General features: G+C 43.4%; 1 protein-coding gene across 4 annotated transcripts in view; it reads right to left on the bottom strand.

The window, feature by feature from the left end:
• Positions 1 to 2,070: 2,070 nt before the first annotated feature.
• IP6K2 (inositol hexakisphosphate kinase 2) overlaps positions 2,071 to 16,473 on the bottom strand; it is a 165,975-nt gene continuing 151,572 nt past the window's right edge. For all 4 annotated transcript variants that reach the window (XM_069643328.1, XM_069643329.1, XM_069643326.1 and 1 more), the window contains 2 exons: positions 8,216 to 8,391; positions 2,071 to 2,850 (listed from right to left, as the gene is read on the bottom strand). In XM_069643328.1, the coding sequence (XP_069499429.1) occupies positions 2,353 to 2,850; positions 8,216 to 8,391 (674 nt within the window). In that variant the 3' untranslated portion in view covers positions 2,071 to 2,352. The remainder of the gene's footprint in view (positions 2,851 to 8,215; positions 8,392 to 16,473) is intronic.

Here is a 16,473-nt window from a genome sequence, read left to right as displayed (position 1 = left end):
CGGAGAAGCAAAGTGTGGAATCAAAGATGACCTGAGGTTCTTAGCCTCGCAGATAGGGGTAGGAGGAGGGCCAAGGGAGGTCGGCCAGAGAGTGAGGGGAAAGGATGGTGGAGGTGTCCTAATGACGAGGATCCCAGCTTTGTTGGCATTTAGACAAAGATCGTTGGCAACACCCCAATTTTGAATGGGCGGATAGGCAATCAGAGATGAGGGAAGGCGAGGAGGTGGTGGAAGCCTGAAAATTAGTTGGGTGTAATCCACATAGCACTGGAAGTTTGTGCAGAAAATGGAAATGCAGTAGGCGAGAGTTGCCAGGTATTGGTGGACATGTGGCCCATTGTCTTAGATCAACTAGTGCATTTGAGTATTCATGCTTTGGTGGTTTAAGAAATGTAGGGTGCATTACTCAACTTGGCACTGCATGTTTACTTTCCACTGCCATGGTCCATGCCAAACTTGTGTGAAGCAGTTATAATTACAAAATAAATTTTAAGTAAGTTTTAAATGTTTGTAATTTTTTTTAATAAGCTACTTTAAAACTTCCCCAGAAAATGCCTGTGAATTTCAATTAAGTACCCAACTCCGCCAGTGGTTATGATCAAGTGGCTTCAGAATACTAGACTCACCGCAAACTTGACCCAATGGAAAAAAACACCAAGGGTGTGGGGGGGGGGGGGACAAGCAGCCCTTGCCGCTGTATAAAACACCACCAAGAACAGTTGCCCGTTTTCCAAAGTTACTCAGTAATGCTAAGACATTGCTTTCATCAATAAATGAAAGAACAGGTTTTACAGAGCATATCGGAAACTGGATGCCTTTGATTGAAATATTTGAAGGTTTCTACTAATAAATAATTGTAATTTATAGAGCGCTTATACACAGGTGAAGTGCTTCAAAGCGGGACGGGAACAGGGGCATACATAGTCGTTCTTAGGCCTTACCATTTCTGAATGATCTTGCAATAATTACTAACAAATTGGGCCCAAGGCCTTATTACAAGTGCAGGTGTAAGACAAAAAGGAAGGAGTGAAGGGAGAGGGAGAACATACCGTTTTTAAGCTACCGTACTCGGCTTACGTTTCAAATAGTGCAAGTGTGTGACAGATGGTAAAACGATGTGAGGGGTGGGGGGCATACAGAAAGAAAAAAACAAAGTACTAAGCCTGGCGCTTTTGGAGATTGTGCATGATTGTGCATGATTGTGAATAAAGCTTTTAAGGTTGTAATTGAATAATCTATGACCCACATATTCAATCCTAAGTAGTAATGATCACTGTGTGCTTGCTTCTAAATTGTCAATTATATTTGCAAGCAGTAACCAAAGACATTATAATCTCACTATTTTGAGACGGCCCTGCACTGTGTGCTTTTCTAAGGAAAATACTTCTTCTGAAATGCAATAACACAGCTTACTTGAATTCACTAAACCAATTCACTGCCCTTTGAGAGGAAAAAAGAGAAAAGGTGGCAAACCAGTAATGAAGACTGATTGCAAGATCAATAACGTTGCAGTTTAAATACATGCCGGTATACCTCAACACCCCCACTGGGCAGATGAATGCAAGTTAACTTCTCCATGTAGTTTGACATACAAGGTGTACTTGGCATGTGACGGCTGTACAAGCTGTAACTGCGCGCATGGTGTTTTCCTAGACCAAAAATAGCCGTTGCCCAAGCATACATGGTTTTACCTCCCCATACCAAGCTGTACTTAGGATATGGTAGCAGGAGACCGATTTTCTGGTTGTACATGCATTTAGACACTGGACCACATTACCACCCCTATAATGTTTATGTTTCCTCAAATAAAGTAACAACCGTGCTCCAGAATGCAAACAATGTAAAGGCGACAAAGTAAGATTGCTGTAAACAAAAAAAATCCACCAAATCATATTATATAGCAAATTACACTGTAGTGCATCTTGAGAATAACCTTGCTATGAAAACAGCAGAACTTGCTTCAGAATACTTAAATCAGTTCTTTAACAATTTATTTCAGTCATTCCAAATAAGATCCTACATGCAAGTGAAATACACCCCCCCCTCAATGATAACATTCACACCTCAGAATAATGAAACAAAAATAGGTTTATTAGAAACATATACACACAGGAGTAACAGAGGTATCTGAATTGTCAAATATGGAATGTTTACGAAATAAATAAGAATACCAGGATTTACGAGTGCCATTTCTAGCACTACAGTAAGTAAATGCCCTCTTCTGACCAGGTCGAGTTCTGAAGGGACCATCCCTCCAGACGCTGTGCCGATTCCTACCACCAGAAAGTGGTCAATAATTCGGAATACAAACAGTCACTAGTGCTTTGTACAAATTCAATGCGTGCAACTCCTTTATTCACTGCTTTCGTCTCTTATTTCTTTAATAATGGATAATAAGTTTTGAAGTCCAAAAATGTAACCCGTGTCCTGGCCTTCATGAACAATGCTATCTTCACCATAGAACCTGCAAGTCGTGTGCGCAAAGTCGATCATTCGGATGTCAACAGTACTGGCAGTAGGGTTGAAAGCAAAGGCACCCGCCGATTCATCTGAAGACTCTTCCGACAAGTCCTCCAAATATTCCGGATCCGAGTCCACCGCTACCTCATGCATACCCTTCCCATCGTAAATGATGAGCAGAGAGCTGGAATAAAACCGGTAAGACTCCTGCTTTTCTAGAACAGTTTTTAGTTCAGTCAGTTTCTTAATGACAGGATCAAAGAGTTCCCGGTGTAGGTGTCTTCCATTATGAAAGAACTGGTAAAGTGCTTCTTTGAAACCCTGGACTGTAAGCTTCCGTCCGTGGTATTTGTTCATAAACATTAACTGGCCAGTGCCTGTCTGGTACACCTGAGCAGGGAGACAAAAGGGTTGGCATGAGCAATTTGATGGTTTAATCTTAAAAATAAAACCAAGCGATGTACACGACAGTGTTGTCAAGCAAAAACATTCACTGGAAAATAACTGGTAACTGCAGGATCAACAAGGCTTTAGTACTTAAAACATTCCTCATAGGATATTTGAACCTTTCCAGTCTGAAATAAGGAATGTTGGTCAGAGTATAAAGAGCTTGTTGCAAAACCCTCATGTTACAACATGCACATTCTTGGACTGGTTACTCAGTACTTAGTATCACCAATTACAGCATGTACTGGTTAACGTTATCCAAAAGGGAGAGACTTAGCACTAACAAAAACGTGGCACGTGCAACTCTAGCAGAGCAGCAATTTTGACTTTGGATATTTGGGTTAGGAAAGCGTTTGACAACAGCTTTTTCAAATATGACAAGTGATTTAACGACCTTATTCAAGCTCCTATCTAGCTAGCTCATGCTTGCAAACATTCCATAGAAGGTAATTAGAACAGTGTTCTTAACAATATTTAAGAAATACCCGGTATTAATGTTGTAGGCCATATAAACCAACAGGCCTCCTTATTTTCAAAGAGTTTAAGACCAGTTTTAGTTTTTAAATAATGTTACCAAGCTATATGGGTGCTTTGAGAATTCTGACCAATGAACACATTTTCTGAGCTAACTGATGCTCCTGGCTGTTCTAGAAATCCAGGCACAGAGCTTATGGCTAACTTCTTTTTGTGCAAAGAATCTATGGTAAACGTCTAGTCTACTAACACTTAAGTTTGGAATAAACACTTATTCGATTTATTAAGTGAAACCCAACTAGAAAGCAAGAGAGTGCTGTATAAAGGGGATGTACACAGGGGTTACAAGAAGGATGACAGGGTAGGAGATGGGATGGAGCTGCTGCAATGGGTAGGCAGAGCGGATCAGAGGGGGGCACCAGAGTAGGAGAAAGGGTTGAGTGTAGCAACTTAATATTCTTTCAACAATAGGGTCTTCGGATGCTTCCTGAAATGTAGGACGAAGGGGGGTGGGGGGAAGTCTTATCGGTGTAACTTGTTGCAGAGACTGGGTGTATAGCAGAAAAAGGCCTGTTACATGCCCCCCACACCTATCAAAATCTTTCAGTTTTGTTTCCAGCCCTGAGGCGTTGTGGCTTCTGCTGGTGCACTGTTTTCCAAACAGGCATCAATAACTGCATAATAACAGAGGTTTCTGGACAAATATAAACTATATAAAATAACATTCTGTCTAGGAACATATCAGATGATGGGTACTTGGATGAATTGGAAGACTTTCTAAACAAAGCAGCCTAATACTATAAAGTGGGCATGTAATGACGAACAGGCAAATCCCTTTAAACCAAATCAGAGAAGGCTCATATTCAGAAGGCTCATATATTCAACCCGTGAAATCAATACATCAATTTCTCTTGTGCACAGCTTCTATACACGATTAACTAACTCGTTGCGAGTAACGAATGAAGGTTCTCAGTCTAGTGGCATGAGGAATCCCACGGATTATTAAAACATTTTAATATTACATGGTGTACCGAATACGCTTGAGAGGGATTCCCTTTTACGTAGGCAGCAGAGTTATGTGCACAGGGCCTGGAAGAGACCGCCCACGCACTTTCAGCAACACGAACAAAAGGTTTAATGAGAAAACTTCTCGCTATACATATTCTACCCAGAAAATGCCAATTAGGATGCTGTATGATACAGTTTCGATTGCATATCTAGCCCTATGCCACAATAAAAAAAAACGATCAAAATCCGCTAAAACAACTATGTATTCCGATAAAAAGTAAATTAAAACTAAACAAATAAGCCCCAACATTCACTTAATATGCCCATTTAAAACAACTTAACAAGTTCTAGGTGGCAATCGTACACAACATAATTTATATAAACCAAGTAATGGGAAAAATGGCGTTCAGCTTTATAGGAACGTCCACGTAGCCTGTAGGAAAGCCATTAACCGAGTAACTGCTAAGGGAAAGGATGCCTGTCCTATTTACACAGAAATCCTGAATAGCCTACAACTTAAAATGTATATTCCTCTGGCTGTAAAAGATCTGGCACAGCACATTTCAGAGAAAATATCAGTGCCTTAAAAAATTTTTAAAAAAAAACAGAACCTGGCAACACAGACCCTAGCCCACAAAAAGTTGAGAACCATGGGCACAAGATAATTACAGCAGCCAGACACTGCTGTGGTCTGGTGATATACAAATCATAGGGATTGGGTGGCGCCACAGGCTTTAACTGGCCCGCGTAGAGTATTGTTGCAACGCAGATGCAAGCTCTTTTGACAGTCTTAGTATGCAGCTTTTTATTAGTTGTTAGCACTTTGGGGAACCCTTTTAAAAATATATTTCAGGGTGTGACAATTTGTATTATCGAACTTCACTTAGGCATGTATATGAAATAGCTGTTTAAACCTTTTTTTTTTAAAGGAATTTGCACATGTATTATTTATTCCGTGCCTAATCCTACATTTCCAGTCTCCCCCTGCGGCACGAACCTGTGTGGCGGAATTGGGTGGTGCCACAGGCTTTAAGTGGCCAGCGGTGACAAAGCCTATTTCAGCCTGGCCGGTCTGAGATTTTACTGCTGGTAATGAGAACGCCTTACAGTGATCTGAATATTTACCCAAGTTAGGTACGTGATAAACATTATCCACGGGCCGCATTAAATGCGTCACTCTTTGAAGGGGCTGGACAACATCCATGGTGATTTTTCACTAAGGACTCTAAATAAAATCAGGGACTTGGGCATCCTTAAACCCACGCTGGCAATAGGTCAGCTGTGGGTGAAAGCAACACCTCCAGAATCAAGGCAGCCCTTATTAATGCCAGGTCGGCTTGTGCTCATGCAACACTAGCTGAGCTTATTATTGGGGAGCAGGATTTGGACCTACTCACGATTACTGAAACCTGGTCCTCGGACTCTTCTCAGGGCTCATTCCACGAATTAGTCCCAGAGGAATATCTTCTACAATACATAAATCATGTAGGCAAAAAAGGGGGGGGGGCATTGCAGTAATCTATAAGGTTGTATTACAAATCTCACACCTTAAGGTACTGAAACGGGGGGCAGGGTCGACTCGCAGGTGGGTCAGATAATGCTCAACTTATCTACAAGTTCCACCATTCATGGTACTGGGATACAGACCTCGTATGCTCAACTTATCTACAAGTTCCACCATTCATGGTACTGGGATACAGACCTCGTCGACTCTGTAGACTTTTTGGAGCCTTGACTATTTAACAATTTCAGGGAATTAATATAAAGAATTGCTACTTATGGGAGACTGGAATATTTGGTTAGACAACCCTACAAGGCCAGACTCGAAAGAACTTTGGAACTGCTAGAGAATCATGGACTACGTCCTTTAGGGTCACAGCCATCTCATGCAATAAGGTCACTCTCCTGGTGAGAGGCAACTACGTGTCCCTGACGAAGACATTACCAAGCTATTGGTCCGATCACTTTGCAATAGATCACTCCAACACTGCCTAGGGGTGAAAAGGCTATCACTAACAAAAGATCCCCTGTTCTCTCCCAGAAAATGTAAGATTTGGATAAGATTACTGGTGTTGAAGTCAAGGGTTCCCTTGCTTCCAATGACATCGTATTACTGAGAGAATTCCTTACGGAAGGGGCATTGATCCTGGTTGCAACCTGTCTTAAGACTGCTGCCCCCCAAAACCTAAGAATAGTATCTATAAACCCTGGTTTACGCAAAACCTAATACTGCAACGTAAATTGGTTAGTTTAACAGGTCGGAAATGGCAGGAGAGTAAACCCTCGGAGAGCTTGCAGGGCAAGAAGTGCCCTGATCTGCTATAAACAAGCCATTTTTTCAAGCAAGAAAAGATTTCCTTCACAATGAAATAATGGCAGCCAATAATAAACCTACAGAAGGATTTCCCATCGTCTCTAAATTTTGTCAACCCAGTTATAAGGTCACCACTATCGGGCTATCCTGGCACAGGCCAAACTTTAAAACTTTTTTAAATGAAAAAAATTGAACTCATTGATATTGTAACTAAAGCTCAGACCATAGTTTTGAACTCACCAAGACAGGATTCAGCCACAGACCACGAGTTCGTCAGCTCATTTTGACTTTCTTCAGGTATCAGAGATGAATAAATGCCTAGTAATCCGCTCCAACTGAATGCATACAAGACAGAGCTTATAATGTTTGGACCAAGGCATCTACTTACCGCTGTTAAGAAATTGCCTATCCCTACCCTCCTGGGTGTAAAACTGGGGTTTGCCTCCAAGTTTAAGAACTGTGGCTGCATTTGGCAGGATAATCTTACTAGTGAAGGCCAGGTGGGAGCTAAGATACAGGCAGTCTACAACTCACTGAGCATTTTATGGCTAGTCTTGCCATATATTCCAAATGAAGACCCTGACTCAGTGGTAGGTGCTCTAGCTAATGCCCACTTTGACTACAACAGCCAGCAATGATGGGCATTCCGGCTAAGCAAGTGCAGAGACTTCAAAAAGCCCAGAATGCGGCCATCAGACTGATTTTCCGGCTGGGTAAAACTGCCCACATCGCTCCATCTCGTTGTGCACTACACTGGCTAGTACTGGAAGCACGCATTAAATTTAAGGTGGCCCACCTACTCTTCAAATGCTTGAACGGACTGGCCCAACCCTACTTGAGAGGCAAGATCCGATGCCATCAACTGTCTAGGTGCCTATGAGCTAGGGATTGTTTACTCCCGACTGTTCCTTCTCAGTTTGCACTTCAAGGGGAGACAGAAGATTTGCGGTCTTTGGTCCTAAACTGTGAACACGATCCCCAGAGAAATTAGGACAGTCGAATCACTATCAATTGTGCAAAGCACTCGAGACGTTTGTTCAGATAATAGTAAATAGCCCACTATAGCTGCTGATCTTGTCGCCGATACTGCTCTGGGTTCTTTTCTTGTTTGAATTCATGTTCCAGCTGCGCAGCTATACGGTTTATTCTATCATGTGCGCGATATTTACTTACTCAAATACAATCATATTTGCAGAATGCAATGCTGAGATGTAGATCTACATTAAAGACCAGTTACTTGGTGTTAGAGGACTCTACTTGATTACATTTGCTGCCGTTTACCCATGAATAACTGCTTTTCATTATTATAAGACACAGGAACATTTAAAAAGGTTCTCAGAAAACAAGATGTCATACCACGTTGCATCACATTATTACTTATGTAGTAGTCGTCAAAGTGCTCGTTAGGCTGGGGGGGAGGGTAGATTAGCAATACTTCTTTAGCCATTAAATCACCTTAAAAGCATGGATTTTTATTTGCATACAAAGTTACTGAGATTTCTAGAAACGCACCTGCATACCACAGACTCTAACACCAATGACAGCCGAAGTACTTTGTTGACACTTTCGGATTTGATTGGCTTTTTTCTCCTCCGACGCATCATCTCCATGTTGGCGGGTCCCCATTTTCAGATCCAACACACATGGCACCTCGTACCGACAAGTTAAATTTTCCAACAAAATAAATTCTGACTGGTTAAGGAAAAATACAGATGTATATTACCTGCTGCTAACAAATATACAGTGCTATTTATGGTAGTACAATTCTCTGGTAAGTTTAAGCAAGAAGAAAACATACTTAACTAAACATCGCAACATATTGCAGGTCCTTTAAAGAAAAGGTTTTACATTATTCTAACAAAATACTTTGTAAGGATTTCATAATCTCAGAGGGTTTGAAAAAGACAGCAAACATGCTGCATCGGGCGCTTAAGACATCCAATTGCACTAAGTGCTTAAGGTGAAAACTGGGCATAAAACAAACTAAGTAGAGAAAGAATAAGAACTAGAGAAAGAAGACAGATGGGATCCTTTAAAAGGCAACCTCATGAACGGAAGATAGCACAGGGGCAAATCCAGGATCCGCGCTCAGAAAAAATTTGCATGTGAACAATCCAATTTGGAAGTTTTGTTTTTTTTACACCTTTTTTCAATAAAGTGGAGGCTAGGCTCATGTATTGAAGAGCTGGGATCGTCAAATAAAGGCACAAAACCAACACCAAGGTTTTAGGACCTCTTACCTTTGTATGGTGGTCATCACTTCCATTGTAACCACAGAAAAACCTTTCATTTGAAGCTGCACCCAAACACTACACTGCTTGCACTATGAGTATTTTGCTAGGGATCATCCCCTAGCGTTCGCTTAAAACTGAAGCAATCATCACAGAAGATCACATCAAACGAACTAAAGATTAGAATTTTGCTTAGAGGATAATTTTCCAAGCCTTAGTCTAAACCAGATTGACTTCCGTAATTTGCAGGTCGACAACTATAGGTACAGAATATCGTTTTTACTTTCGCAACCAATAACGAAAAAGTAACCACCTCTGCAGCACTACAGTGCAAGATAAAATCGTTAGGAGATGGGGTAATCGAAGGTAACTAGGTCTTATAATAGCGTAGCGTTGTCTTGGGCAATTATGCTACCCACATCCAGCATATGTGCATTATCTAGTAGACAATCGTAGTTACCTTGCAGTCTGGGGTTTTTAGTGAATCCCATGTATACATTGATTCCACGCTAAATGCAGCATTTCACAGGGAGATTTTTATTTGTAGCAATGTAGACGCCCTAATGCGCGTCCTTGGCCTACCTCAATGGGCTACGGAACTCACCCACCAACATGGGAATATTTTGGACATGGTTTTCGCGCCTATGGGAACCATTACTACTCCCCTGCCCGGTTATGTGGTCTGGCCGCTTTCTGGTGCCTTTTTCGCTTTCCCTAAAAGCCTATGTGTCCTTCCAGCCCAAACCTGCTATCCATAGCGGGGCTACCGTGGAATATGTAACTGATGTGGCCGATTCCATCCGAGCCCACTGTGGTCCAGTCACTGACTGCTCTCTATCTGGACTTAAGGCCTCTTTTCTACTAACTGCTGACCCCAGTTAAACTCTGCCGACAGCGAAGTCGCCCCTGGAACCTTGGTTCTCAGAGGAGCTTAGAACATGTAAACTGCACTGCAGACAGGCCGAAAGAAAATGGCATCTCAACTATTCTGAGGAAGCTAAAACCGCTTTTCGCCTTTGTCACTGCCTATCACAAAGCTATTACCAATGCAAACAAAACCTACTTTGGTCATATGGTAGAGGGTGCATTGAATAAACCCAAGACCCTATTCAATTTGTTACAGGTTCTAACCCTGAAAGAGGACGCTCCTCAGTATCCCCCTCACAGGAGCTCTGCAACTCTCTTTCAGCCTTTTTTGTAAATAAAATATCGACCATTTGGGAGAATATCAAAGCTGGGGCACCCACCTCTCCAGCCACTAAGGACTACTATGTACAGTGAGTGGCGAAGAACGAGTGGTCCACATGCCCCCTCTTTTCCAACTCTGACATATTGAAATCATCTTAAAATCAGCATCTCCGGCTGATACCATACCCTTGGTCATTCTTCAAAATACTTCTAATGAGCCGATAGGCCATATTACCACCGCTGTAAATGCATCCTTTGTCACTGGTGCGATTCCTGCTTCTCTGAAACATGCGTTAGTCATCCCTTTGCTGAAAAAGCCCTCTTTAGATCCCGAGGTGCTGGCCAACTATTGCCCGATTTCCCTCCTTCCTTTTTTGATGAAGGTTCTGGAAGCCCTCGTTTCTCCCCTTCCATTTAAATTTCTGGAAACCTCCAATTATTTTTATCCTTTTCAGTCCGGTTTTAAACCCGGGGAGAGGGACAATCTGTGCTTAATTCAGTACTTGATGATCTGCTGCGCCTGGTAGATCACGGCGGTGTCGGAGCAGTCTGTTAGATCGCTCGGCTGCTTCATACTACCCTGATCTCCCGTCTCTCTGCGGCCGCCCTTTCAGGTCTAGTTATAAATTGGTTTAAGTCCTTTTTGGCCGATGGATCTCAATCCGTTTCCTTGCCCCCCCCCCTCCGATGCAGTTATTCTGTGGGGTTCCACAGGGCTCTGCACTCTCCCACATACTGCTCAACGTCTATATCAGACCCCTCCTGCGTCTTTATTCAATCGTACGGGTTCCGTTATTATTCCTACGCAGATGATACCCAGATTCTTGTACACCTTGACCTCACTCAGATTGAAACAGCTGGCGTCTCAAAAGATGCCCCGAGGACCTGGGAGCATGGATGGGAAGTAACTGGTTAAAGCTGAACGGCAGTAAGACTGAGGTCTTGGTTGTGGGTACTACATCTCCCCACCTGGTCTGGACCACCGAGTTCTGGCCCTCTTTATTGGGACCTCTCCCCACCCCTGTTACAATGGTTAGAAACCTGGGGGTAAAATTTCCCGCATCCCTTTCTATGCATGAGCAAGTGGCAGTGGTTTGTAAATCCGGCCATTTCAAGCTCTGCATTCTCCGTAAGGTTCTTCCTTTTGTCCCGGCAGCCTGCCAAGCGCCAGTGGTTGCCGCTTTAGTTTTAAGCGTGCTGGACTACTGCAATTCTTTTACCTGGCCCAGCCCCGCTATCGGATTAAGCGACTTCAGCAGAACGCGGCAGCCAGAGCAATCCTTCATCCTCCCTTCGGAACACATATGTCTCCTTTACTAGGAAATTTCACTGGCTTCCGGTGGTAGACAGGATCTCTTTCAAGTCTATGTGCATAGTACACAGAGCTTTCTACAGCATTGGTGCGGAATATCTGCAAACTAAGTTCTCGTGCTATGTACCTACTCGAGCCTTATGCCCTCAATGAGCTCTCCTGGTAGCTGTACCCAGTTAACAGTGTGCTCGAACTGGAGGACGGGCCTTTTGCTCTTCGCAGCCCTACTGATCACTTCCTGTTCCGACGTCTACTGAAAACAACATTTAAATAAATTCTCACGTCTGTCAGAAAGTCCTATCTTGCTATCCAGCGCCAAGACGCCTTAGGGTGTATGTGTGCTCTCTTAGTTTGGTTAACATAACAGACAGGGACTTCATTTTCGAAACACTGACCGTGAATCACAGCTTCTGACAACATCAGACCCAAATCTGGGTGACAAAATCCACATTCAAACCCAAAGAGGGTTCATCATGGGGCAACATCCCCAATCCTGCAATTCACCCTGCCTTGATAAGGACCCCTCAGGGTCGAAACACGTGTCGGCTGACCACCACTAGACCATGTGTCTACATTGCTAAAAATAAAAAATCTCACTGAGAAATACCACATTTAGCGTGGAATCAATTTATACATAGGATTCACTAAAAACCATAAACTGCAAAGTAACCAGGACGGCCTACCAATACCTAACTAGAGGTGTGGGTTCACCTCCACCAACCTGTGACGTTGCACAGGCATATCCAGATCATAAAACTAATGAACGGAGCTCAGCACTGGAGTATTCATATCTGGAGCCCAATTTCTCTCTACCCTTTATGCATTAACTGGGCACATAATTTGACAATCGAGCATAGAACAGGAATGTTAAGAGGCGCAATTTAACCCATGAATAAAAAACACATTGCATTAGTTCCATACATTCAATACCACCCACCAAATTATTTCTACATGCTGTGAAAACCCACTGATAGGTAATCTGATGGGACGCTTTAAAAAGGCAAGGTTGTGGTGCCACAGGACCTACGTGCTGTCCACAGATTATCCATTTTTGAGCGCACAGACCATGCTCAAACTACTACTGAACCTATTCAGTTAATGGTTTAATCCTGCGTGGGAATTTCAAAGTGCCTATCTTGGTCACTGTTGCACTCATTTTACGGATGTATGTCTTCGGTGCGACGCACCTTGAACGCTGCATTTACCACACAGGTCTTTCAGGTTTTTTTCCTCAAAGGGACACCTCCACCTTTAAATCCCTGCCTACCATCTACTCTTTTGAAACGGGAAACCCACATGCTCTCTGGGGATGCCATGGATTTGGTTTGTTGCGGTCCACACATTCGCACACCCTCATGCCAAGTCTATGCCCTCTTCCTGCTCCCCTCTCCTACCTCACATCTGCCTGTTACAGGGCAGTGACATTCTGGTGTGGCAAAGCTGCTGATGTAGACAGCACATGCAAGAAAGGGTATCCGTATTACAGTGATTGTAATGTGAATCTGATTTTACCTATAAGATCCTCAGAACTATTTGGGAGCTATGATGAATATTACTGCACTGCCCTCTTGTCCCTAGTCGCTTTCTTGTAGTCTGCCAGGCAACTCTCCACCTTAGGACTACATCCCCAAGATTTCCTGTTGGCGGACGACTCTCCTACAGGATCAACCAGCACAACAGAATACAAGTTGTGTACGCACTAGGTGTGAAGCGGCATGGTGCTCTGGTTGTTCCTCCACCCTTCTGTTCGTCCTGCCGATGTTGATCCTGGAGGACTTGGGCTTACGCTTCTATCATCAAGCCTAGAATAACCGTTTTTACGAGAGGCATGCGTCTACGCGCACGTGAATGCTCATGACTAAAGCCATCCAGAACTGTCATGCCCCACCACACTGCACCCCCTAAAACGATTAGCTCCTCACAAGTGGCGACCTTGATTGGTTTCCTTCAGCCTCATGGTACTTAATGCTAGATCTGTCATTTCTAATCTCATGTGAGTTAAACGTAGACATCGTTTATCAATGAAACATGTTGATTGCTTGGCTGTCCTTTATAGTGTAATCCCTGAAAAAGATACCATTTTGTGGGTGAAGCGAGAACTAACCCATGGAGAGGGGGAGGGCCTAGGTTGAGGTTTACTGACTGCCTTCCATGCCCACATAGATTGTAACCAGGTTATTGATCCCGCGCCATCTCCTGAGACAACCTCAAAGGTGGCTAAAAAAGGTTTTAAAAAATACTGGGGTCCAGATGGCACATCCTGCTCAACTCCAGTTGAGCCTTTAGAAAAGCCCCAATTTGGTTGCTCTAGTTACAAAAGCAAGATTTAAGGAACCACTCTCCCCCCTCGCCCTGGATACTGCCCAAATTCTTCTTGCACAAAAGTAACTGAAGGTAGTTGGAATATATTTGGAGAAAATTTGAAGGCAGACTGAGCAAATTCCCATAAACAAGCCCAATGGTGGTCATTTCAAAAACAAGCAACCCTATTTGCAAGCCAAAATACTTAATGCCACCCACAAGATAAAAAAGTACTGTTACAATTATACAAAAATGTTCATGAACCTTTGCTACTCTTAGTAATATCGCAAATATCAACTCTTGTGTAGCAAATTTGAGACACAACTAAGGACATGGACCAGGAGTTCCCTTATGTGAAAGATTGCCATCTGGCATGGGTGTAGAAGCACAGGCTTTTTTATTTGTATTAAAAGAATTCTGTCTCAGAAGGGGCGTCATCTGACCAGGCCCCGCTCTAAGCAAACTCCAAGTCAAAAAGCATAATGTACACGTGTCCCTCCAAATCAGCATCTTCTCCTCTGTATCAACATCTGCTCTCCAGTGGCACAGAACAGGTTCAGGGGTCACAGGAGCCCTCTTGACAGACGCAAAGATAGCCAGGGAATCTCAGCATAGGGGCTGCATTTAAGATATGACCCTCTGTTCCCAAACCACAACTATGAGAGTTACTATCCTGGTGGCAGTTACAAACCTTACATTTTGAGCCATACCAGAGGTTTAAGGAATAGTGACTGGTATATCTCATATGTATTAAAGCCACAGCAAATGGATATCATTAATGTGTCAACACTGTGAGCTCAGCTGGCGAAGGGTATTTTATTCTGGTCAGACAGCCTGAGCCAGAGAGCTTGCAGGTTGGAGATTGAATGGCTAGACCACTCCTTAGATACTTTGTGAGGTATGGCGGCAACTCCCTCGAGCAGGAGCTACCCTGAGAAATAGGGATCAAAAGAGCAAACCCATCCCAAAAGGACTCACCTCACACCAGGGTGCTGCATATCAAAAGGGCCTCTGATATCACCGACAAGGTAAGCGGGTAGAGTTAGTATACACAAGAGGAACTCCACATAGATCCCTCTTTCCTTCCGGTCGCCTACGCTTCATGGACTGGAACCCTTAAAACAGGCTTTCTTTGGTCCAATCATCGGTGGATTTTGCCTATAAAAGAGGGTTTTTTTTCCACTCCTCCACTGATTTAGGACACACGCTTGAGGAATTAATTTGGAAGTCTTTTGGAAGAGTTGAGCTTTCCAATACTCTCCTGCACCGATGTGAAAAAGGAGCAGTACAAGGCAGAGCAAGCTCTGCTCCCTACCTCCCCAGGGCACACTGGGGTGACTCATGCTGAGGACTAGGACCTGCCCCTCTACACTAAATGTCTTTAGGCTCAGAGAGCAGAACCTGAACAAACTCATCCTGTATAGAGCCCCACTCCCTGCTGTACCGTATCAAACCCCATTTGGACTGCTTTCACTGCACTCGGAAGAGCGGGATTCATCGGTGCTGCATTTGGCACCCCATTAAACTCCTGCTGCATTGCACTGTGCCAAGTGGATCTGGGAGGAAAGGCAGAATTTTACTCCTAATTCTAAAATGAAAATAACCAGATTGACAAGACAGTGCTGAACTGAGCCTCCATTGAAAGAGAAGAAGCAATTTTCACTCCAAGAGCTTTAACCAGAAACGGGAACAAAAAGGAGGACCCAGTAAAGGGTTTGGGTTTGCTACTGGATCACATTCACACCCCTTCTAAGAGGATAGCCTTCTACCTTGGCCCATGTACCACAAAAGGTAAAGTATGAAGATCTTGGCTTGGCCTGTTTTACCATTATAATCTGGACCACTGTTGGTTTGTAGAAGTGTGGAGGCTGTTTAGCCACTACTCATCCTTTTACTCCTGCAGAGTAGATGCCATTTTTTCACACCCAAGTTCATAGAGTCATTTATAGTAGGAGCCACGCTGTGGTACTAGACGTTAGCAGTGCCGTTTCCTCTACATCCAGTTCAACTGTCACATTTGCTGTGGCAGCTAAACAGCATGCCACTGTTCAGTTCCACTAGACACTTTCCGGCATTGCCTATTCGGCAAGGATGTTTGGAGACAACCCATATCACTATATGTGCTGACATGCTTGCCAGGGATGACAACCATCCTCACTTATTTTACTAGATCTTTTGGGGTACAACAAGTTGTCCTTGACTTGTTGTCAGGGGTTGCATATGTGTAAACAAACTTTGTTGGACTGTTTTTGTTCCTTCCTAGAAAGGAGCAAATCATTTGGGCCCTTTTTGCGCCTCTTTTTGGTGGATTGTAGGATGCCTCAGTGGGTCCCCTTTGTCTACACTCCTGCTCAAGTGTCTTTTTGTTTAACTACTCAGCATATCACTATGTTCTACTTGTTGGCAGTCAATCCGACTATTCAGTTGGTCGGTCATTGGTACGAGTTTGTGAGAGAATGAGAAGCAAGATCTTAAGCTCAACTTCTACAAAACAAGTTGTCTTCTGCTGGAGCTTGTCACGTGCACGATCCAATCAAGTTCCTTTTTTTCAGAGAAATTAAAACATCTAGGGGACCAACCACAGCCTCACTAGGTCTCATTCTTTCAATGTTCACGGCTGAGATGTGCTCTCCCCTTCATCCCATGACCCCATACATTGCGTTGTGCTCACTCAAATACCAGGCTTAATTATGTTAATTTAATCCATATTTGCCTACCATCTTTCCAGATTCAGTCTG

The sequence above is a fragment of the Ambystoma mexicanum genome, chromosome 2p, assembly GCF_040938575.1.
Source record: "Ambystoma mexicanum isolate Mex_15411 chromosome 2p, UKY_AmexF1_1, whole genome shotgun sequence".
In the NCBI taxonomy this organism is placed as follows: Eukaryota; Metazoa; Chordata; class Amphibia; order Caudata; family Ambystomatidae; genus Ambystoma; species Ambystoma mexicanum.
Note: the sequence above shows the minus strand (reverse complement) of the source record. Positions and strands in the feature narration are given on the sequence as shown.